Source organism: Aptenodytes patagonicus, chromosome 6 (assembly GCF_965638725.1).
Source record: "Aptenodytes patagonicus chromosome 6, bAptPat1.pri.cur, whole genome shotgun sequence".
Taxonomy (NCBI): Eukaryota; Metazoa; Chordata; class Aves; order Sphenisciformes; family Spheniscidae; genus Aptenodytes; species Aptenodytes patagonicus.
Window position 1 is genome coordinate 34,773,327 of NC_134954.1, and position 24,247 is coordinate 34,797,573.

Here is a 24,247-nt window from a genome sequence, read left to right on the forward strand (position 1 = left end):
TTCCTCCTCTCTCCATCCAAGGTGGAGCTGCCTGTTAAGGTGTTTTCCTCTAGGTCCTTTCTGCAGGAGCAGCTGCGCGGTCGTCAGGAAATGTTTGGGCATCTCTAAGGATAGTTGTTTTTGTGGTACAAATGATGACTTGTCTCTAGGCCCATCCGTGCTAATCGGGAGTGGGGAGGAGTGAAGCCAGACGAAGGGCAGCCTGGCCATGCTCAGTTAACTTCTGCTTCTCTTTCTTCTTGTGCTGTATCGCTGTTGAATTTCTTAAAGCGGTTTTGTCTTCCTCAATTTCTCTCCACGCTTTGCGTGTCTCGCTCATTTCTGCCTGGCTCCATTTCCTCCTTTGCTCCTCAATCCCCTCAGCTGCTCATCCAGCTGCTTTTTAATCTGTTCGCCTCCCCTGCTCTCCTTGCTTCCCTTATGCAGCTCTCTCCTGCTTTGCTCTCGACGTGTTCGCTGGTGGTGTTTTCTCTGCAAGTTGTTTGTCCGGCCGCGTGATGGGCGTAATGTTTGCAGGGCACTTGTCCTTCGCAGTCCAGTGCATGGTCTTCACCGAGGGGTGACCCCTCAGGGTGGCACCTGAACCTCCCTTGGATGCTGGTGCTCGCTCAGCCATGTCACTTGTTCACTTGATTCATCCAGATTTGAAGGGATGGGAAGGGGAGAAAAGACTCCCAGCCACCAATCATCCTTGAGCCTGCCCAGACTGAGATTTGCAGTCCAGGTCTCACGTGAAATTATTGCACCTTGCCTCCTCCTCCTCCTCCTCTTCCTCACTTGGCGCTTTGCTTCAGCATCCCAAACCTTCCCATTTCAGAGCAGGGCTTGTCTCTGGCTGAGGTTGTGTTGCGCAGGTGCTGTAGGGTGAGCCCCTGGGTGGTATCAGTTGGGGAGAGCTTTAGATTATGATAAACTCGGTTTTATTATTGCAACGGTGAGGGTTTAATGCTCCTTAACTCCCTACCCTTGGCTTGATAACTCACATTGTCTTATCTTGAGCCGGACCAAAGCGGCTGCCATGATGGGAGGCAGTGTGGGAGCCCTGCAGCCATCCAGAAACCTCGCCCAAGGGTCTGGGGGCCCCTCGCCACCCAAATCCCCTAGCGGGTCCTGAGTTCCCACCCGTTGCCATAGGATGCTGGTACCTAAGCACTCCGAGGATTTGGGGGCTGTGGAGGGACTGATCAAGGAGGGCAACCCCCGGGCAGGAGCCACTGGTGATGTCCCATGGCTTTCATATGCAGACCGCTAAATAAGTAGCTAAATTCTGTTTTGTTAAAAAGTAAGATAAAAATAAAGCCCCACTCTTTTGCGCAGAGTTATTCACGCATAGCAAAAAATAGAGCTGGTATGCGATGCCTGCCTGCGATGTACTCCAGGAGCTGCAAAGGCACTAGCTGGCACTTTGGGACCAAGGGAAAGATATTATTTATAGGCAGGCTCAGTAAATCATTCCTCTGAAGGTTTTTTTTCTTCGAGCCTGCTCCCTCTTCCCTTTGTAGCATTACTGTCCTTTTCCCTTTCCACTTGCTAGCAGCATTGCACTAATTGTGCACAAACTTGTAGAGAAGTAAGCAGCATCTCTTCCTTCTCTGGTCCCAAACCAGAAGGCACTGTGTAGCAGGGACGCATACCCAGAGGTGAATTAAATCAGCACCGTGCAGCCAGAGATTAATTTCACTGCACTTGTCCCTGCGTTCCATCGGAGATGGATATTTGTTTCCAAGTGTGGCACCGTGCAGATAATTTTTAAGGGGTCCTTTGCTCAGCAGCAGCAGGGATCCGGCTGGGAGCCGTGGGGTTATTCCCCAACTTCCCCTACACCCTTACTCTTTTTGTAAACCAAAAAACTGGAATTTAAAGTCCAAAGACATGTGTCAAATCATCATCAGAGAATAAATCTGCGTCCTTACTTATTTATGACTTACCTGGCATATTTTGAATAATTGATTTATCTAGCATCGGGCACTTGGGAGGTAATGGAGGATGATGCTGCAGGGTCAGAGGGATGTGAAGAGGGAAATAAAACCCTGAGAAGGAGCTTTTGAAGAAGCTGGTTGAGAGTGGGCTTGCTTTGATGTCCAGCTTTGCTTTGGCAGATGCCCTCTGCGTGAAAAGCTGCAGGGGGCCTGCACGGTGAGGAGCAAGGGGTTGTCATTGGGCCATGACCCGCCGTGGCAGAGCCTAACCCTTGCCTGTCTTCCAGCCCATCACTTCATCGCGGCGACGGCGTGCCAGGAGGCGGACTACGGCTGGATGATCCAGCACTACTGCCTGAAGCAGTTCCAGCTCAGCATGGAGGGCATTGGGCAGCGGCTCTGGTGCGACTGGGATGAGACTGTGGGGTAAGTGAGGTCCCTCTGCTCGCCCCTCCCTTCCCGGCGTCCCAGGACTGCCTGCACCCATCTTTGATTTTGGGATGTAAGGAGGTCAGTGGTGGGTTTTATTTCATGGGGGGGAACAAATGTGCCATTTCACTCCACTTTGCAAGTGCTGATGCTGCCCTGGCTCCGTCCCTGCTGGGTCCAGCTGAAGGGTCTTCCCTGTCCCAGTCACTTGTGGAGGGGCCACGAGGTGAGTTTGGAGGGGAGAGCAGTGGATGTTGTCTACCTGGACTTCAGTGAGGCTTTTGACACCGTCTCCCATAAGATCCTCACAGACAAGCTGACGAAGTGTGGGCTGGATGAGCAGACAGTGAGGTGGGCTGAAAACTGGCTGAATAGCCAGGCCTGGAGGGTGGTGATCATTGGACAAAGAATAGTTGGAGGCCAGCAACTAGCGGTGTACCCCGGGGTCAATGCTGGGTCCAGTCCTGCTTAACCTCTTCATTAATGGTCTGGGTGATGGGGCAGAGTGTAACCTCAGCAAGTTTGCAGATGGTACCAGGCTGGGAGGAGTGAGTGACACACCAGAGGGTCATGCTGCTGTCCAGAGGGACCTCGACAGGCTGGAGAAATGGGCTGATGGGAACCTTGTGAAGTTCAACAAGGAGAAGTGCAAAGTCTTGCACCTGGGGAGGAACAACTCCATGCACCAGGACATGCTGAGGACCATCCAGCTGGAAAGCAGCTTTTCAGAAAAGGCCCTGGGGGTCCTGGTGGACACTGAGTTGAACATGAGCCAGCAATGTGCCCTTGCAGCAAGAAGGTGAATGGTATCTGGGGCTGCATTAGGAGGAGTGTTTCCAGCAGGTGATCCTTCCCTCTACTCAGCACTGGTGAGGCCACCCATGGAGTGCTGGGTCTAGTTCTGGGCTCCCCAGTGCAAGAGAGGCATGGACATACTGGAGAGAGTCCAATAAAGGGCCATGAAGATGATGAAGGGACTGGAGTATGTCTCCTATGAGGAAAGGCTGAGAGAGCTGGGGCTGTTCAGCCTGGAGAAGAGAAGGCTCAGGGGGATCTTACTAAGGTATATAAATACCTGAAGGGAGGGTGCAAAGAGGACAGAGCCAGGCTCTTCTCGGTGGTGCCCAGTGGCAGGACCGGAGGCAATGGGCACAAATTGAAGCATGGGAGGTTCCCTCTGAACATCAGGAAACACTTTTTCACTGTGAGGGTGACCGAGCACTGGCACAGGTCACCCAGGGAGGTTGTGGAGTCTCTATCCTTGGAGATATTCAAAAGTCATCTGGACATGGTCATGAGCAACCAGCTCTAGGTGGCCCTGCTTGAGCAGGGGCGTTTGGGCAAGATGAGGTGGACCTCCAGAGGTCCTCTCCAACCTCAACCATTCTGTGATTAAATGGGCTTTCAAGGAGGCCAACCTAAGCAGTGTTTGGAAATTAGGATGGCAGTCTTGCTCAATACAGTTATGTACGTATGAAAAACCACACACCCCAGTGGCAGAGCTTCAACAGGAGACCACTCTTCTCACTGTCTGCTACATGCTGGGTATTGATGTGTTAATAAGGCAGTAGATTGAGATCCCCGTCACGGCTCTTCTGGTGACTCACTGCTTGATGGACATATTTCCCATGAGCTTTTTCTTTTTTCTCAGCACTTAGGTTCTCCAGACAGTCCAAAATGCCCAAACTCAGCTTGAAAACCCCACAATCCACTGAGATGCTCTCAGACCCTATGAGAAAATCCCACACTGTCCCACCGGACCTGCTGGCTCGCCCGCTGCTTCCAAAAGTTGTGTGTTGATTTTTCTTAGCAACTAGAGGGAGAGGCTGGCGTGGTACGGCATGGCAGTCTTCTGCTAAGCCTCCTGTTTGTAATCAGTGTCAGGGAATTAGTGGTGATTTATGACTTAGGAGAACTGGAGATGCGGTCTGCTTTCCTGGTGGAGCGCTCGGCAGCATCCTTGGGGGGATAATGAGGGTGATAAGGGAACCCTACTTAATGCAGCAGCATCAGGGAGAGCAGGGATGTTGCATATGGGGAACATGCTGTTCTGTGGGGGCTTTTTTGGCATTTCTTTTGGTTTTTTTTTTTTTTTTTATTGTGAACCACCTGCATGATGCTTTCTTTGGATTAGCTCTTTCCTATTTATAATCAGCAGAGCTGAATTTTTCAGTACCACCATGGCGTAAATCATTCTCCTGGTGAGATGGTTTTGATTAAAGTTGCAAAGACCAGTCAGGGGTGTCTGTGTATTGGTGTGAGGGCCTGAAAAGAGAAAATAAAAACCCGTTCTCCACTCTCAGCTGGCTTTCCGCATCGTACAGCGTTGTTGTGCCGTGGCCTTTCTCCGGGAAAACGAAGTGGCAGACAAAAATGAGCTCTTGCGACACAAGGCGGGGATTGAGGTCAGTTGGAAATGGCGAGCAGATGTTGCCGTATGCCATGAGCGTTTTGCACAAAAATTACACTTTTTGTAAGAAAGATTTGGTTGATTTCCTGCTTCATGCCCCTTTCTTCTGTGACAAACTAAAATCTCTATATATGTGTGTATGTATATATAGATAGATAGATTTTGAAAAGGACAGCTTGGGTTTTCCTTCCCCTTTATTGGTGACAAAATGGAGGGGAAGAAAAGAGAGTGGAATGACTGTGGGAGGTTTCCTGGTTTTGAGAAACCTCATCTGGTCCTCAAAAATGTCTAGGGCTCCTGCTGTTGCTCCTTCCCTTGGCCACCGTGGGGGTCTCCGCGGGACCTGTCCCCCTCTGTCGACACCTTTGGAGGCAGATGTGGTGAGTGGCAGGAGAAGGGGATAACCACCTCCCTGGGTCTCCTGTCTGTGCTGGGGGTGAACTCCCACCCCTGGGGCCATCCCAGCAGAGCTGTCCCCAACACGGGCTGTCCCCGTGCAGGGGCTGAGTGCGTCCCAGGGGCAGGACCTGGTTCGATGCTATCTGCAAGCTTGATGAGATGCAATCCATCTCTTCCTCCAGACCTTCGGCGAAGCCATTGCACAGGAAGCAGAGGTGTATTAAAGAGCTCGTTCTTTATCTCCAATGTCCTGTTTTTCTTCTAAATAGCTTCTACTAAACTTGTTATCCTTGAGGCACTTGGAGGAAATGTTGATAAACTTGCAGTGTTTAATTTGATTGCATGAGTCCATTTGCTCCGTGCAAACACAAGGCTCGGGTTATTTAAGGGTTGACATTCCTCTGATCCTCCTGTGCCCTCAGGACATTGGGAAAATCAGGTAGAAATAGTCAGCTACTGCTGTAAATAAGCTGCTCTGCAAGGATATGGGTTTCAGGTGGCCACCTCACTCAACACCCCTGCTCCCTAGGTGTGCATGGGACTCACCACCCCTTTTAGGAGAAAAAGTACTGTTAGGAGATGTTCCATCAGGAGTGGGCAGGGGGTGGCATAGGCTGGCTGGTCACCCCTCCGGTTTTAGGGGGAAGGACTTGACTTCCACAGGCGTCAGATGAAGAAATGGAAATAAAACATCTGCCTAGAGCCTCGTCTCCTCTCCATATCTTCCCCCAAACCGAGGAATTTTGATGCTTGAAACCTGTCCAAAAAGAGAATGAGAAATATCTGAAGGTTTTGCCTCTGACAGGTCCCGTACCATCAGCAGCATCGGGTTTGGAGCTGTGATTTCTCATATGTGGCATTTAGCGGAGAAATGCCCATTAGGCCCATCATTTACTGCTCAATTGAGAATGACATGATGGGAACATCTGGATAAATGAATTGTCTCAGCAGAGTTTGTAATTGTGGTTTACTGGTCCTATTTATAGGCTGCAGATTATCCTCCCATCTTACCCTCAGAAGTATTAACCAAGCTCTTTCATTGCTGGTACCGCTGCGTTCAGATGTAACAAACAGAGGGGTCTCTCTGGACCAGGAGTGTTTGCTGAAGGTTGGGCTTGGACCATGTGAACAAGCACCAACTCTCTGAGAAGGTTTGTCCAACACCGTTGAGCTCTGCTGGCTTTCTTAGTCATGCTTATTTGGGGAAAGTTGATGGGTTTTGATACGTTAAATCGTGTACCAGGGGAAATTGTGTGAGCCGTTACACGCTTCAAGAATGGGATGCCAGGTGGTTTTTAATAAAACAGTTAGTTCCAGAAGTTGGCCATGAACACTGTCTCCTGGGAAGGGAGAAGGACTGCTTTGAGAGGTGTTTTCCCTTGGGTCGTCTGGTTTCTTTCCCTCTCTTCCTCCCCAAAAGACGAGCGATCCGGTGTGGCCTCGGGTGCTCCTGCTGGAGCCGTGCGTGCCTGTGCCTGCTGGGTCAGCTGCCCACCTACCTGCTCACATGCTGCAAGCTGGTCTCTCCAGGCCCCCCGTGGCCTTGCCCTGTGGATCCTTGGCCTGAGAGCAATTTAGACCAAGCACCCTGGTGTTTTGTTTTGCAGGGCTTGCAGCCCTGGAGCCCCATTATTTAAAGCTGGAGCTGCATCGTGGTCTCCTCTGCTTCATGGTGGTGGCTGAGCTGCTTTGACCGGGAGCTCAGCTGTGCATGACTAATTATCCTGAAGATCAACTTGGCTATTTTGATTCCAGGTCCAGATTCATCGGCGCGGCGATTGAGCTGGGGGATTAGCTGCGGCCTCCCTCGGGGCAGCTATTTTGGGGAGGCGGAGCACTGCTGGCAGAGCCGGAGCTGCTAGAGGGGTGGGGCTGCCGGCCGCTCATCCACGAATGCATCACCAGGAGCCGATGACTTACAGATATTTTTCCTGCACGGTTTTAGCTTGCCAGCGGGCCGTGGCCGGGGGATGGCTTGGCATGGCAGTTTTTGCACGGCATTGGTGCATCGGGCAGCAGCGAGCAGGCTGGGAGGATGCTCGCAGTGCTGAGCGGTGCTGCAGCTGCGGGTGTCACTCCAGCCGAGCCAGGCGCCTTCATCCCAAATATATTCGCCCTGTGGCACGCCTAAAAATCTCCGGGGAATGCTTTCCCATCGCCATGGGCATCCTGCGGGGAAGGAGCTCACGGTCATGGTGTTTCGCCTGCCGGTCTGACAGCTGCAGAAACGTGCCAATGCTGCCAGCTCCTGGCATGCCTGGTACCCTGCCCCACTCCTGCCCCCCGCTGTGGGGCTGCTCTCACAGCTGTGAATACACTCACAGTGTGTCTTCAGGTTATTTATCCATTATCTTATAGACAACAGATTGATCCATTATTTTATTATCTCATTATCTACTTATTTAACTTCAGGTTGCCAGGTCGCTTCTGGATACCCTTTTACTATGTCTCCAGGCTCGCCCTGCAACCTTTTAGAGGGAGAAATCAATTTTTTCTTTTAATTTAAAAAGTAAAAGGAAAGCCTTGTGGTAATTTTTTTTTTCCCTTCTGAAGCAAGGGATTTGGGGAGGAAAGGAAAAAATCCTGATACTCGTGGCAAAAGGGAGAGCTGATGATCCTGTGAACCCTAACTGGTATCCATAGTGTAACACCATCCGGAGCAAGGTGCTGGCAAGGAATAAATGGCAGATCAAATTCCAGTCTCAGTTGCAGTGGTAAAAAACAAGAGGCATTGCTCAGGATTTACAGCGGTGTAAGCATTCGGATCCTGTCAAACCATAAATCAGTCCTCGATTGCTTCCCACGAGTGGCCCAGCCCTGTCCTGTCCTGCCCGCGGGCGTTCGTCCCCACGTGGTCCCTGCACTGCTCGGCCGCCTCCTTGCCGCAGCATCCTTTAAACCCAAACAGTTTCCATGGTGATGAGGAAAACAGTTTTAATTGCAGTTCACACTGGGTAGGGAAAAAAATATTTAGAACTAAGCAAAGCTGTACTTTTCAGGGCAGGCTGCCTGTCTCCCTGCCCGCAGCCTGTGGTGAGATAGCTTGGGAAAACCAGCCCTGTTCCTGGTGCTATCCTACATCAGCTCAATAATCACAATTTTTGATTTTTTTTTTAGTAATTAAAGCTAGTATTTTAAGGCATTTTTAAGGATTTTAAATTAAGATGCTGGTATTTAAGGCAAAAGCAAGGTGGGGGGGTGGCAGGAGAAGGAGGTGGCGTGGGTGCAGACTGCTTCTCCTTTCCCTCTCCCCCCATGTCTAGTGGACTCTGGGGACACGCTTACGGTCACAGAGAGCTAAGGACGCCCTCCATGCTCAGCGTTCCTCCAGCCATGGGCATCCCTCCATCTCAAAGCACAGGCGAGCCCCTGAGACCTGCTGTTCCCAGGGGAGCTCTCGCTGGGCTGGGGGTGATTTTTGACACCGGGAAAGATCCCAGAGAAGCCCAAGTCCAGTTGGGAAAAGATGACTTGGGAACACTTCTCCTTGAAGCCGCTGAGCTCTCCTCGGGGTTGGGGGAAGCAGGACCAGCCTGAGTGCTCTGACCGGGATTTTTTCTGCACATACAACTGGATGGTCCTTGCGACAGGCAAGGAGAGATTTCAAATACCTTCCCATGGGGGCAGAGGTGCCCGATGGAAAGGCTTTTGTCGCATCCTCTAATTCCAAATATCATCTTAACTAACTCCTCTGTTGCCAGCCAGGTTTTGCAGCCTGGCTTTCGGCTGTTATGAATAGCGCACGGCGTGTAGCTTTGGGCTGCGCCAGCTATTCATAGCCCCTGGCAAACAGTGTTAAAAACACTTAGTCCTTCAGTTACCTCTTGCTCCCAGGCAGGTTGGGAAGTCAGGGACAACCATCCTTAGATGTCGCATCCTTAGATCCTCTGGCTGCTCTGCAAAGCCACGGGGATGTGCCATGGTGCAGGTCCGTGGCCTGAAGACCTCTCTACCTCCTTATTTACCCCAACCGAACTGAGCCATCATGGAGCTTGTTGGAAGTCCAGCCAGGGATCTGCCCTGTGGTTAATCCCCCTGCTTTCAGTAATGGCCATAAGGCCCTACTCACCTGGTTTTAGGGGGCAGCCAGCCCCTGGTTTGCGGAGTGAGGGAGGAGAGGATGCAGGGCGCGGGTATTTCTCTGCACACCCGTGCCTCGGGTCTGATTTGAGGTCGGTGGCGTTCAGGTCTCCTAGGTCGTCCCCAAAAAATTGTCTGGGTGTTTTGCCAGTGCAATCCCCAGACGCCCCTGATGCCACCAACTTGGGTCTCTGTCCTCACCATCATCTCCAGGGTGGTCCCAGTGGCAGAGCCGGTGGCATGGCATGCCAGTCTATTTCTGCAGCTGCATCGGTCACCGGCATTGCATTTTGCTTCAGCTGCAGCAGCGGGGTCTCTCCCCGGGCTGTAGCCGCCAGCAGCGCCCCAACCCTGGCAGCGTCCCCAGCACAGCGGGACATGGCATGCGGTCCTCTGTAGCATGGGACATGGGGCTGAGATTTGGCAATGCCTTTCTCCTGCTTGCAAGGATATAATCTCTGGAGGCTTTGTTTTGGAAGGTTTGTGCCCTCGCTTAGCTGGAGGAGATGGTGTTTTGGGAGATGGAGGCTTGCAAATGAGCTGTAGCGTTGTCTGAAAGCCAAAAAGTTGACTCTACCTTCTCTCCAAAGAGAGTTTGCACTCTGCGACTGAGGATTACACCTCTTTCTCGACATCAGAAATAGCATGATCATCCCTGCACCTCCTGGAGCTCGGCTCAGCTTTGCCTGGCTGAGCGTGGCAGGAGGATGTCACCCTCCTGGGCTGGGCTGTGGGGTGGGAGGTGGGTGGCATGGGGAGGGCAGCGCGGTCGTACTGGGCAGCAAAACAACCCCCCCCCAAGAAGCTTCACCATCAGCATGGGCTGAATTCCCCAGTGGGACCATGCTGGTGTGGTGCTAACATAATAATGCGTCTCTGCTTGCGGAGAGAGAGGAGAGAGAGAGTGCGCCAGATGCTGCTTTGGAGATGCAGTGGGACGAATATTTGCCGCGGCTGTGACAGGGAAGAGAACGCTCAGCCCCGGGCGTCAACACTGCTGCTCTCCGGTGGGATTGTGATCCCTTCTGACAAAGCATCGCAAGCAGCAGCCTGGGTCCAACTGGTCTGGTTTATCCGTATCCCAGCAAGTGGATCCCTTTGCTAGCCCTCTACGGTAGCTGGCAGTGCACCTGTAATGAGAAGGTCCTCCATGCCATGTGTCTTGGTGCTCTGCATGTGAAGACAGAAGCTGGATGGAGTCTTGCAGGACTGTTCTCTGAACACCACGAGACACGGCAACTCAGGACCCGCGCAGCTGGCAGGATGGACTCGGCCAGTGGTTGCCAGCTTGTGTCTATGGATGCCCAAGGGTCTATGAGATAAAGTGAAAGAAATTAAAGCACTCGGCTACAGTTGAGAGTTCGGCTTTCTTTTTAGTTGGTGGTTCATAAAACTATCGTGGTCAAGTAGTGCTTTGCATAAGCAAAGGGCAGAAAATCATCTCTTGAAGAGCATCCAGATTTGCTTTCTGTTGGCCAAAAGCTCAGCAGCCCTTGTTGTCACTTCTACACTTCTAGCTGTTGCTGAAAATATTTTCTTTTCCCTCCAGGCCAATCCTGCTCGCTCCCGCTGGGCTCTGGGGGGTGTGCGGGGCTGGTGGGTGGCAATGCCCATGATGCCACCCTGCTCCTGCTGAGGATGCGATCCCACCCAGAGCAGGGTGGCTTTAATGAAGACAGGGGTCATGAAAATAAAAGGGACAGGAGACCTAGGGTATCTTAAGCCACAGCTGCAGACCCCCCATCAGGATGGATGGACCTCCTTCCACACCTGGACGGATGGTCGTTGCCCCACGGCCGCCTCCTCTCCCCCCTACGCTGCTTCTGGGGCTGTAGTCGCTCGGCTCCTCTCCTCGGGGCCATCCTCTCCCCAGCTGGTGCGCATGGAGCCGTCTGAGTGCTGAAATACAGATGCTGCCTAAGTGCAAAGTGTAATTAGAATTTGTCCTTTCACTTGCTGACACCATTTTGCTCTGCTTACTTGCACGTCTTCACATAATGATGGGAGCAGCTATTTATCAGCACGAAAGGGTGGTCTGAGCAGGGGAAGGGCTAAGCCGGCTGCTGTACGGCCCTTCAGTTTTAAAAATAGCTTTTATTTGCTTCTCTGTTAACTCTTTCCCTCTGGTTCCTGAAGATGCTTTAGCTCCTGAGATCTGCTAAAGCTGCTGATGAACGGGAAATGGTAATTTTGCACATTGGGATGCTGAGCAGAAGCTGCTTTTAGTAGCTCCAGGCACCCTGTTAATTAAATCACTGGACTCCGCAGGGCCTCCCTCCAGCGCTGCCGTGTGCCTATGGGCCGCCTGCATGAAAACCCAGCTGATGAAATGCAGAGAGGCTGCAGCGAGTAGCTGGGAAGCTGCTTATAAAATATTTCTTCCCCCAGGCAGGTTTTTAATTGGCTAGCTGGGTTTTCGTTAGCTCTGCTTCTCTAGGATTAGATGTGAGTAATTGGGATGAGGAAAAAAAATTGTATATACTTTTTTTTATGCATAGCCAATTTTAAAGCAGGTAGGATTTGAAACCCATGGTTATACCTGTCCTTCCAGAGGGTAGCTGGTTGGACCAGCACAGGGGCTGTCCTCTCTCTGCGGTGCCTCTCGCTCAGGGCTACTCCTTGTTTTCCAAATATTTGGAAAAAACCCCCAAACCTTAAAAAATGGACTTGCTGGCCATTGAGAGGTGGGATGGGTCGTGGTCCTGCAGACCTGCAAAGCGGGGTACTGCAGAGAGATGAGCTTCAAAAGCATGATGTTGGTTCGTATGCAAACCCCCCATTTTTTTAGGCAATTAAAAGGAGAATTTTAAGTAGATTCGATGTACTTAGTTCTGTCCCCTTTTGGATGAACCCGCCCAAGCTAAAGGAGGGTGCCCTGAAGGCTGGCAGCTGGGCGAGCTGCTCCGTGACCCAGGATGGGTTTCCTGAAGGTCTTTGCCTAAAGGTGCCAGAGGGTTATTTGGGTCCGACCGGTATTTTCTAATAGCACCAGTCCAGCCGTGAAATCCTGCAAAAATTAACACAAACCAAAAAAGACCTTGCTTCTAGTCATTTTCTTCTGTAAATGAAAACTCCTTGTGCTTTTGGCTGTGAGTGAGCATTTAAAGTGTGCTCAAAGTGGCAAAACCTGATGGGAATTAAAAAAAAACAAACCCCACATATATTTTTATACCTATCTACCTACAATCTCAAAAAAACCCCCTAGAGAATTCAAATAACTCAGATAACAATCTCAAATACAAGCTCAAATAACATATACACACAGCTATAATAGAAAGTACGTAATACTTTATATTATACAGGGCTGGGGGGGGGGAGGTGGCGTGCTCACGGCTGGGTGCTGGTCCCCGGTGCCACGCCGGTGCCACCCCAGTGCCCTTGTCTGTGTTGCAGCACCTACGGGGAGCTGACGAACTGCACTGTGCTGATCGCTGAGAGGCTCGACTGCTACTGGCCCAACCGGCTGGTGGACGAGTTCTTCGTGGCCATCCACAAGCAGTACTTCAGGAACTGCTCCCCCTCCGGCCGGGCGCTGCACGACCCCCCCAACAGCATCCTCTGCCCCTTCATCCTGCTGCCCGTCCTCGTCACCCTGCTGATGACCGCGCTGGTGGTGTGGAGGAGCAAACGCAGCGAGGGCATCGTGTAGGGGCGACCTGCCGCCGGCGCAGGGGACAGACGTGGGGCCCCCCACCCCGAAAGCACCCATTTTTTTGGGAAGACCCTGACAGAGAAGCATCTGGGGGGGCAGAGAGGGTAACGCCACCACTTCTCCCTCGCTGGTACCCTCCGCACCGTGCACGTGCTGCTCACCCGGCGGTTTCCAAATAAATACATCATTTAAGACTCGGTTGTTTGGCAATACAGGATGGTGGTGGCCAGCGAGGCTGCTGCGGGCTGCCCTGGCAGCGGGGAGCCCTCTCGGGGTACCTGGGAGCACGGCTCACCTCGGGCATCGGCATTGCCGCATCTTTCCCACCTGCTTCCCTCCCGGCACCCTGCAGCATTGCATTTTGCCAAAGATGAAAATTTTTAAAAAGTAAGAAAGAAAAGGGGGTGGGGGCTTGAAATCCTGCTGGCCCCGCAGTGCCAGCACGGTGTTGGGAGGTGCCGGTGGGCGTAACCGCGAGGCCGGCGGCTCTGGGTGCAACCCTGGGTGATGAAACTGTCACGGCTTTCTCTTTTTGTCCTTTTTTTTTTCACACCAGGAAAGACATCTCCTCCCCTGGCCCCCAGCGCAAGGCCGAGGCCTGCATGGGGTGGGTTTTGGCTGGGAGATGGGGAGCAATGGGTGCAAACTGGCGGTGGGAGCTGGTGGCACCGGTGGTGGCCTTGGTGGTGCTCTGGGCTAATGAGCAATGGGAATAAGGTGCTTTTCCTACATAAATAAATAAATACATAAATAAACCAGGTGCCCGTCTCTGGTGCGGATCCTCGGCGTTTGGCCCCTCCATGAACGCTGGGGTCCAGGTGGGTCAAGGGGCCCCCCAGACGCCCCCCTTGCTGCCCTGAAGGAGCCCCTGTGATTCCAGATACTGCCCCCAATAGTGTTGACCCCCATCCCATGGGCACCCTTTAGGGTGGCACTGGGGGTCCTGGAGGTGGGGGGGTGGGGTGGGAGGGCTGAGTGAGTGGGGTCTGCCCCTCCGAGGCAGCAGGGTCCCTGGGGTGTCCCTAGGGGGGATCCCCGAGTGTGGGTGGGCAGGTCGGTGGTCCGCCCCTTCAGCAGGGTCCAGGAGCGAGGTCGGGTCCCTCGGGGGGGACCGGGCAGCATCTAGGATGAGGGGGGACCCCCGACCCCACCGCTGGTCTCTGTTGTCCCCAACAGCTCCGGACCCTCCAGATCCCCTTCAGGGCCTCGTCAACTCAAGGAGAGGTCCCTCAGGGCGACCTAGCTGCTGTCTCCCCGCCTTGGCCTTCACGTTTCCAAAAAACCCCAAAATTGTACTTGCCAGGCAGCGGGACACCCAGACATCTGCCTGGACCAGCCCAGGCTGCCTGGTCCCAACTCCTGTTCCTCTTTTAGGACGCTGCAGCTTTTTTTTTCCTTTGCCATTTGATATTTGGGGCTTTTTTTCAGGGGCAGTCAAACAATTAAGAAAAAAAAAAAAATCAGCATTATTTGATGGGGAGCACCCAGGGCTCCGGACACTATGGTCCCTGCAGCCAGAAGAGCTGAAGAGGCTTTCTGGAAGATGGCTACCTGCCCAAGATAAAAATAAATTAAAAAAAAAAGCGCAAGAAAAAAGCAGCACATTGTTCCAGAAGCTGCATGGGAGTTACAAAAGCTGATTCCTGCACAAGATCTATTTGCTGATGAACCTCCATCCACTGACCAGCCGCAGGGGAAAGTGACACTTTGATGACGTATAGGATACTTTGCCTTCTGCCATCGCAGGGGGTCCACGGGAGTGCAGGATGGCAGTGAGCTCCCGGTGAGATTTCTGTTTAAGTATTTTGGCCACGTGCGGTGAACCGTGCCCCCCTGTGGCACCCCAGTTTAGTGCTTTGGTGAGAGGCAGAAATCGAGGGTGGCTGGATGGAGTATAGATTAGTTGCATCTATATAAATATATATGTAGATATATATAAATATACATATAAAAATAAATATATTTGTGTATATATATATTAAAAGAACCCAGCTCCTCCTGTTGAGGAAAAAATAATTCAGCTTATTTTCCTGGACTGTGAGCTGATGGGCTCTTCTAGGATGAAGATAAGGTGTAACATTTTTTGCCCTGTGTATTCTGATGCTTAAGCCTTCTTGTACAGTATTTAATAGTATCCCAGCTTGAATATTCTGCTCATCTCCTCTAGGTAAGCAAAAACACGGTGAAGGGATTATACAGCAGGACTGTACTGGGAGGTGGGGATTGGCTTTGATGACTGCATCTCTACCTCTGTGCTCACGCAGGCTGCCGATACCTCAAACCTGCTGCACGCTCTGACACAGCTTTTCTGGGCTCTCTGTAGCAGCCCCCCGCATTTGCTCTGCCCTGGGTACATCTGCAGTGGCTTCCAGGCAAGAGTGGGGAGCCAGGCGTGGGTGACAGCCCAAGAAACAGTGACTTTTACCCCTTTGGCTGAAGGATGGAAGGTGATAACGGTACCAGGGTGCTGCTACAGCAAGGAACACTCAGCTTCGTTAAAGCAAACTGGTTCAGCGTTTTCAGCTTGAAAATAACAGAATCCTTCTGATTCAATATGCAAAAACTGGACGTATTTTCCAACCTTTCTATTTTTGCGAGTGCTTTATTCCATACCTTTCCTGACATTACTATTTTGGCAGCAAAGATCTCTCAACCACAGTTGCTGCTTAAAATAACATGCTGATCCATGTTTCATTTTAAATAGACACAGTGGCAATATTATCCGAAGATGAAGCTCACGATAAGGCTTTCCTCCTGCACGCCAATCTCTGCATTTCACTTCCCTGCTTTCCTAGACCTCCAGCAATGCATACAGGAGCTTGTGAAGCTGTAAGGGAAAAGGCACAGGGAAAACTTAACAAGCAAGGCTGCACCATGCTGAAAAGTTGCAGCCCAGCTCTGCCACGCTAATGATGGAGGCAGTTTTGGTTTCCTTCAGTGTCTGCAAGAGGAAAGAATGAAGTATAGTCATTCGGGGGGATAAAAAACCAACAGTCAATGTCCAAGCGTCACACACACACTTGCTCCGTATGAAACCACACGAACATTTATTTCTATGGTTTATCTATTTATAAAAGCTTGAATCAGTTCCATTGCACCTCCTCCTCTGCGCGATCCCACGGGCAAAATGCGTTTCAGTCTCTGAGGCTATGCCAATGCCCCCCAGCTCGCAGCCCCGGGCATCGCCTGGGTCAGCGGGTGAGCAGCGGGGAGCTCTGGCACACAACAGGCAGCAGACTCCTCACGGCCTTCACTCTGAAGTGATTCCTGAGGTACGTGCTACTCTCTTCTGAAGGATCTCTGCTTGTACATACTCTGTGTTTGATATACAGCTACTTACAGAAAAGGCAATTATAGCATCATATCCTTTCAAATTACCAGAAAAAGCCAGGCGCACACGAGTGTTTAAAAGAGAGTGCAGTGCGTTATTATTCTCAGCTGCATTATTAGTCATTCACTTTCAGTGCGGAAGTTTGAAGAACACAATTAGGTGTTCTCCAGGTAACGGTGCTTGAATTTACGTTCATCAGATCAAACAGCGTCTGATGCTCCCTCACCACGTCCAGATCAAAAGCCAAAGGCAGATTTCTTAAAAAAAATCTCCCTTTCATTAAATTTTCACAGAAATATATAATATATATAATATATATAATTTTACTAATACTACACATTAAGTTATGGATTAGCCTATATTTCTTTTTACTACTTCACACAATGAATAGAAACAAAAAAATACTGTAGCCCAAACAGGAGCTGAAAATAACAATGTAAAAATTCCAAATGTGTGACAAAAATGTACTTACATTAAGTATCATCAAGAATTTCAAATCAGACATAGAATTTCATTTAGCACTTGCATTCTGGCAAGCTCTAAGCCTTAGTTGAATGACTCTTGGAAAAAGCTTGTATTGTTTCTGCTCATCAAAGGCAACAGTATTGTGATTTGGTTCACAGGAGACCATTTTATTGCCAACTTAAAGTGTTCCAAAAACACACCACCTTTTCTGTTTGTTTTTTTTTTTTTCCTTTCCCCCTCCAAACTAGGCAAGAGTTAAAAAAAGTGTAATTACAATTTCAATAGTGATTTCTTTTAACTTCTCAAGCATATCTCATCAACAGGATATACAGTACAGTTCAGAAGAGTAAACATTTTTAAAAGTAAGCAAACAACTTTTTCAACCAACATACACAATTTCTTGCTGTATTTATGCTGAACTCTCCTTTTAACATGGACAAGTTATGAAGTTAGTTTTCTTCTTCAGTACAACATGGACACAGGACTAGTACAATCCGGGCTGGTTTTGTTGTTGTTGAAGTTAAGGACAACTCTAGTGTGGAAGCCATGGTCCTGCCATCCATCTCCCTTCATCATCTCGCATAGCGCTTAATGTAATCTTCAACTTTATTCCGAAAGTCCTCCTAGAGGAAAGCACAGTCAGAATTACCCCAATGATGTCAGAGAGGGACTCACGTAGGACTACAGCGGTGGTGGGTTCCCACATAAGCACCGGCAGGGTCAAATTTCTATCAAGTGAAAGGCCCGCCGCTCTCCCCGCGACCCAGTACATGTTTCTGACGCAGTGTATGAGAATTGAGGCGACTGCTCGAGTCCTTGCAAGCAGATGTCCATGCTCCACCGGAGATCTCCTCTGGGGACTGAACTGAACAAAGAGTTTGCCATCACCAGCTATCAACGTAGGTACAAACAGACTGTGTCTGACAGGTCACCGGTGCCAGGAGGCCGGGTCCCAGCTAGCGGCACAGCAAAAATCTGGCCATGGTTTTAGAGAAGGAAGGGAAGCTGTCCTTACCGGATAAGAGAGGTAAGGCTACGGCAGGAACTGTTACAAAAGCTGCGTGCCCTAAGGCAGCTCTGTCCCAAATACTCATTCTGGCCTCCCCCTGGTAACTGCACAATATTGCAGCTAGCACATAATTAAGCACATAATCAATCACTGCTTTTTGTTTTGGTTAGTTATTATAGCCTAGAGAATTAAAAATTCATCATTCAAGTCACTCGTTTGTTAAAGTGGTTCAGAGGGAACACGCTTACACCTGTAGCCCTCCACAGAAAACCTACGGGGCTATTATATAACCTCTGTATCTATGGAAAAGCACACACTTCTGGTAGTCTATCTTTATAAAGCACAGGGATGCTGAGCGAGAGAAATTCTGACATACTTTCCTCATTTGATACTTGTCCAAGCCGGGATGTCAGACAGATGCTACATTCCTGTAATGTTATTCTGAGTCTGAACCTTGCCCCACATGCTTAAATATGTTCAACACAAACACACCAAGTGGCCTGTGCTCCAGATTCAAGTGGGGGGTTCACAGCAAAGTGCTTCTTGCTTGATTTCCAGCTCCCAGTTTTATGTGCTGGCTAGAATATAAAAAACCAACACACACAACAGATGAAGAGGTTTTGAACACAGTGTCCCGGTGTGGTGGAGTTGCCTGAAAAACAGGGGCCATGGAAGCACTGAAATCCTCTGCTCACCAAGTCAAGGCTCTGCTTTTACCAGGAAGAGCACAAAGTCTCGCTGCCATGACCTGAGGTATCGCAGCAAGGCACGCTCCTGCTTTAAACAAAGAGGAGAGAGCAGCTCCAGGTTTGCAGATACATAAAATGATGCCCTTTGAACGCACACTGAGTGTTCTGGTACAGTCCATTCAGCAAAGAGCTAAATAAAGTGAAGTTTACAGACAGAGCAGCAGTTTATGAATTTAATGCCCCATGTAAATAATGGCCGTTCATTGTTAAGGACTTTAATATTGGGTCTTTTTTACTTTTTTGATAACAGTAGATAAAAGCTGAGCACCACAATATGCACCATGACTTTGTACTAATACTGCTAAGAAGGTTTGAAAAGTAGCGAGTAGTTGGCTTTTAACTGTAAAGCTTGTTTTAAAAACAGGGAGAGAGCTGTCTAACCTTGCAGGGGCATGCAGTAACCCATTCTGAAATTTGAAATATATGGTAAAGATACTTAAAACAGAAACAGAAATTGTCAAAGCTAAAATGTCCCCTCCCCAAGCTAACTTTGCCTGCTTCTAGCTTGACTACATCAGCTGTGTGTCCCCCTTTTTTAAAAAAATTTGGATTTTCCCCCCATGTCTTGATCAGCATTTGGCTATACACTGCCACTGAAACTTTTGCTAGACATCACATCACACCAGAATAAAGCAGTAATATAGCCTTTTTGCTACAGCTAGCCTTGGAATGCATCGCTATTTCCTTGGCCCCAACACCATGCTTCAAACACTTCCTGAGCAGCTCCCTTTACAATGGCTTGTTTTCTGCCGGTGAGTTTTTCTGTCAGCAAAAGGATAAAGGTTATCTCATGGTTAAAGTCCCAAATCAAAGGATCAAAGAACTACGCCCATCAGCAACGTTGTCCGTGATTTCATTTTCCAATTGATAAAGTGCATCACAGAGATGTCCACGAACTATATGCAAAGTGCTCTGAATCTCAAAGAAGTCTGAAACACGGTTTAAGGCCAAAAGTACCATAGGCGTGGAAACAAAAGTATAAATGCACTTTAGGGAAAACACACCCACTGCTAGCGGCTCTTCTCAAGAGAGGTACAGATCTGTGCTTTGGAAGAAACAAAAGCAGAGAGCATAAATTACAAGCATCCATTACAGGAAATCACTGTAAGATGCTTGACACCTTGGCATTGGGCAGTAGGAGCCTAGGTGCAGAGAGGAACCCTGCAAGGACTGACTGCTAAAAGAAACCAACTCTCTAGGGCTGCAGAAATTCCTTTCCTCCTTAGAGACAGGCTGCCTGCACTTCTTAGGAGAAAGAAGCACCTATTTTGGTACTATACGGCAGCTGCTAAAGGCAATATGCTGTGTAGTGACTTTTAACTCTGCTGCAAGCACACCCGTTTCCATGCTCGTACAATCATACGTTAAGTGTGCTAAGAAACTAATGCTACAGAGCTAATGCTGTCTTCATTTTAAATAAGATTTCAGATACTGGGCAACTTCAATCCTGTGACGACAGTTATGATAGCGGAGTATCATGTTAAAGTGTTTTCGAAGTAACTACTTATAAACAACACATCTATTAGAGTATTTCCCAGATCTCAGGCTGCCTCAGGCAAGAAGAATCTCTAGGTACCTTGAGTCTGTTAAAATATCACACAAACAAAAGAAAAGTGACCTTTTGAATTTGTTTTCAGCTCTGATACATTGATGTAAACTAGAACAATTACTCATCATGGCAAACGATGCTGGAAACCTCTCATTTACTGGTTATGGTGGTTGTTCTCAGTAGCAACGCTTGCTGTCAGCCTGTTCTTGGGCACTCACAACATTAGAGCACGTCAGTCTCAACACTGCACCTGACACATGAAGCCTCTTGGACTTCCTTACTCTTGTGATTCTCCAAGAGACAGGTCACAAAGAAATTGGGCAAAGAAATACCACTGGACATGCAATAGGGCCAACTGCATCTTCACTGTATCTACAATATCTAAGAGCAGTGCAGTACAGGCAGCTCAGAGCATCCTCCGCTTTTTCACCCATACCTTTACGAAGTTTTTAAATGGGAAGACAAGCTCTCGGCACTGACTTAACAGAAGCAGGACCTCAGCAGAGAAGGAACGCTCCAGAAATCTGCGCTGTCACTTAGGCTGACTTGCCAGATGACAGAACTGACAGTGTTGGCAAGAATATATTAACACAGTAGTTGCTGCATGTGAACCTGGTTGCTGAACAGGAGGTTCTCATCCCATAGCTGTTATATTCCATCCTCACATGCCATATGGCTTAACAGTTCCTGATTAACAGGGGGCACTTTTCTATGTGCACATCTGTTTATGTGCAGTACTGAATAATCAGAAGTAAAAAAAAAAATCAGAGCAGCACATATTCTGCATTATAAAGAGGCGCATACAAAATCCTGCTAGGAATGCTAAGGGAAAGAAGAGGGACTCGTTTCACGGGGAGTGGAGCTGGAGACGCGTTGTTCACCCAGCACGTGGATGCTGTGTGTGCAAGCCTCCATTGCCATGCAGTACACACCTGCCCTGATACTCTCTGCGACACGAAGCAGTGCATTTTACCCTCTCTTAACTTTCCTTCAAGGACAGATGCTAAGTGTAGGACTACTAGAAAGATGTGCTAGAAGGCAGGTTGTGCAAAACGCCTACTCTTTCTTATTAAAAAAACAAAGCCTACCTACTTGAATGGAGCTTCTTTCTCTGATTCTTTCTGCGGGAGACTCCAAGGAACTGGACCCAGCCCCAAGTCTGCATTAGTGCCCTGAGACCCAACTATCTTTTGATGCCAAGACAGACACTGATGAGAAAAAGCATACCACATCCTATGGTCTTGATGCTGAGAGGGAGAAGAGTCAAAGGTTTGCTGCTGGAAATCCCCCACCATCAAAGCAGCTCATGTCAATGGCCATTTATGCGCCTGCCAGAACACTCCTCTAGCTGATGGTGGTGGTCGCTTTGCCCGGTGGGGCTCCTGCCACATCCCTCTGGACCTGGATCACGTCCTACTGCTAGCTGTGCCAGAGGCACAGCTGCCTGCCTCTACGCTGACGTAGTTTCCCATGTCACCAGAGTTGTCAGGCCAAAGACTGATGAAGGGGGAGAGGGTTGACTGTTACTGTGACATTTTACTACAGAAGCACTGGTGCTATAGCACATGAAATGTCAGAAACAACTCAGCCAGCCATTAAGCCCTGACAGGCCATCAGTGAGTGCTGGAAATACTACCTGGAAGAACTGTTCAAAGGGGAAATCTAATTTTAAACTACCATCATTTGCCCTTCACCAACCTCACTGTACAGTATTACCTTCACAGATTTCAAGATAGAAGATAGATGGAGAAAGAGGCGGATAAAACTGCCCTTGGGTTCTCTGGAGATGTGCTGGGTGGTAGGGAGGAACAAGGCTTGGGTTTCTATCCAGGAACGGTATCTGCCGCCTTGCCTTGTCTAGGGTGGAAGGACACACAGACACGACTGGAGAGGTCTGTGCCTGGTGCTAAGCTGGGAGACAGACCTCCTCTGTGCAAAACGGACTGACGTGATTCAGGGACCTAAATTAGGCACTGGCCTTGTAGGAAGTATGGGAAATTGAAGCTCAGACAATGCCAGTATCCCCTTAGCACAATGGCCATCCCATCACACAGCACAGTAACGGGATGGACAGTACAAGGATCAGATTATACGATTCAACAAATGCCTTCTCCATACCTTTTAAAAGAAGAAAAAGGTATATGATGATCAACTGGGAATAGGAAACTAATAAAAAGGTAAACAAAACAAAACACCATAACTCTAAGCACACTCCAAAAGAGCACAGCAGGTCCTCTCCCAGCTCCAGCTGGATGCTAAGAGGTACAGATGAGCCTGGACGCAGCTCCACAGGGACCGAGGGCCTCACTGCCCTGCCCCGCATGCCACCCCTATAGCTCCCAGGCACCGGGCTGCAGCGTGTCCCCCCTGCCCCACCTCCAGGTCCCTGTATCCCAGTCCTCACCCTGGATAAGCAAGACCCTGGTGGAAGTCCAGCTCCGAAGGTGTTCGGTTCTCAAATCCATGTATGAGAAGAAACCATCTAAAACAGAAGAGTTTATACAATTTTGGAGCAGACCCAAAGCAGCTTTGCCCTGAGCTGCGGGGAGGTGAGAGGGAGAGAAGAGTGATAGCCGAGTAGCCCTGTGGGAAGTATTTGCTGCATGAGTAATGCTGGCCAAATCACCGCTTCATTTGATGAAAATCATATGGGGACAATCAATCGAAAGGAAATTCAAAATCCATCAGCGGATGAAGAATATGGAATATAAGCCATGACATATTTCACAATATCATTAGCTGAAAACTGGGTTACAGCACAGACCATAAAGTTATAACATACACCCCAGAGAAGTTCAATGGGATGTATTTTTGTACTTAAACAAAGAAGTTTTGTTTATACAAAGAAGTTTAACAAATAACCTTAAAGCAGACAGAGATATATATAGAGAGATATATATCTCTCTTTCTTAGTAAGAACTCTGGCCAAAGACATCATTTTCAAACAACTTAATTGATTCATGATTTTCATTTGTACTGTATGTTCTTACCAGAATGATATGTGCAATGATTTGCATTAAGAAAATATTAAAAAGCAAATCCTTATCTAATTAGCTTTAGATAAAAAAATACTGACTGACATAGTATTAAAACAATTCACTTAAAGACGAGCAGCTCATCAGTCGAGACTTAAAAACATGCCACATAGAAATGAGATTAAAAAAATATGGCAGACTATAAAAAGTTGTTACTACAAGATATTTTACACTGAAGACGTAAACAATAAATCTTTGAGGAACACTTGGGAGAGGATATATAGACAATTATGGAAACAAAAGGAAAACAGCCACCCCAAAACCCCAGAAGAGAAGCACGGTCTACAATTTGTAAAAGGATATTGAAGCACGCACTCAAGAACTAGGTACCTTTTTGAAAACTGGGGTTCGACCTGATTTGGCACCTCTAAGGGAGGAGACACTATTTTTTCAACATTTTATACCACACTGAGTTGTACTGATTAATGGCTTGTCTATTATTAAGCTTTTAACTTGAAAATGAAAGAAGATCTGCTCAGTTATCCAAAGCAAACACAATACTTCTCTGTGACAGCTACCAGAGAAGTTTGGAAAAGTTTTAATGGAAGCTGTCTCAGGAATTTTTTTTTTTTTTAATTTATAGAAGATGTATACATAGGAATTACACAATAAAAAAACCCAAACCAAAGCAGATTTAGCTCATTATCCTTAACATACCCACTATTGGTACCACTTCACACACTGAAGTATTTGGCAAAAATTTTCTTCTTCCTACTCACAATATTGACCTCAGTTTCTGCCCTCAAGTATGTTAGAGACCAGAGACTGTTTCCCCCTTTTTGGGGGCTGCGTCCATAAGGTTGAAGGCCATACTGGCCAGTCCCTGCAGGAAAATGCACCATGTACTGCATCTGTCCCTCGATTGTGACTACAAGAACACAGATACTGTGACAAACTCTGATCCTCCTTCACAATGTTTAGATTTACAATTCTGTAAAATTCAAATGGAGAGAAAAAAAGATCACAAAAACACTCAGTTGCTCCTGCCCTTCCCTCCTTTGTGTTAAAGAAAACAATGAAATAATTAAAAAGCACTATTTTAAGAGAACACTATTTTACTCCAAAGTTTATCATCAAGGTTAAATTTCAAACAATTTCTGTCAGGACCTTACTTGCTGTTTTACTTAAAGTGCAGTTTAGTAGAGGGGTCTTCTGAGCACCAGGAACATGGCCTTACTCAGCTCCAGCCAAAGCTTTAGGAGGAGGATATAATAACCAGG

At 48.6% G+C, this 24,247-nt stretch overlaps 2 protein-coding genes across 3 annotated transcripts in view; one reads left to right on the forward strand and one right to left on the reverse strand.

Annotated features, from left to right (window-relative positions):
• RBM44 (RNA binding motif protein 44) overlaps positions 1-13,644 on the forward strand; it is a 44,890-nt gene extending 31,246 nt beyond the window's left edge. The window contains exons 16-17 of the mRNA XM_076340591.1: positions 2,207-2,345; positions 12,631-13,644. Coding sequence (XP_076196706.1) covers positions 2,207-2,345; positions 12,631-12,886 — 395 coding nt within the window. The 3' untranslated portion in view covers positions 12,887-13,644. The remainder of the gene's footprint in view (positions 1-2,206; positions 2,346-12,630) is intronic.
• A 2,269-nt stretch (positions 13,645-15,913) lies between these two features.
• UBE2F (ubiquitin conjugating enzyme E2 F (putative)) overlaps positions 15,914-24,247 on the reverse strand; it is an 87,185-nt gene continuing 78,851 nt past the window's right edge. For both annotated transcript variants that reach the window (XM_076342091.1, XM_076342090.1), the window contains one exon: positions 15,914-17,308. In XM_076342091.1, coding sequence (XP_076198206.1) covers positions 17,258-17,308 — 51 coding nt within the window. In that variant the 3' untranslated portion in view covers positions 15,914-17,257. The remainder of the gene's footprint in view (positions 17,309-24,247) is intronic.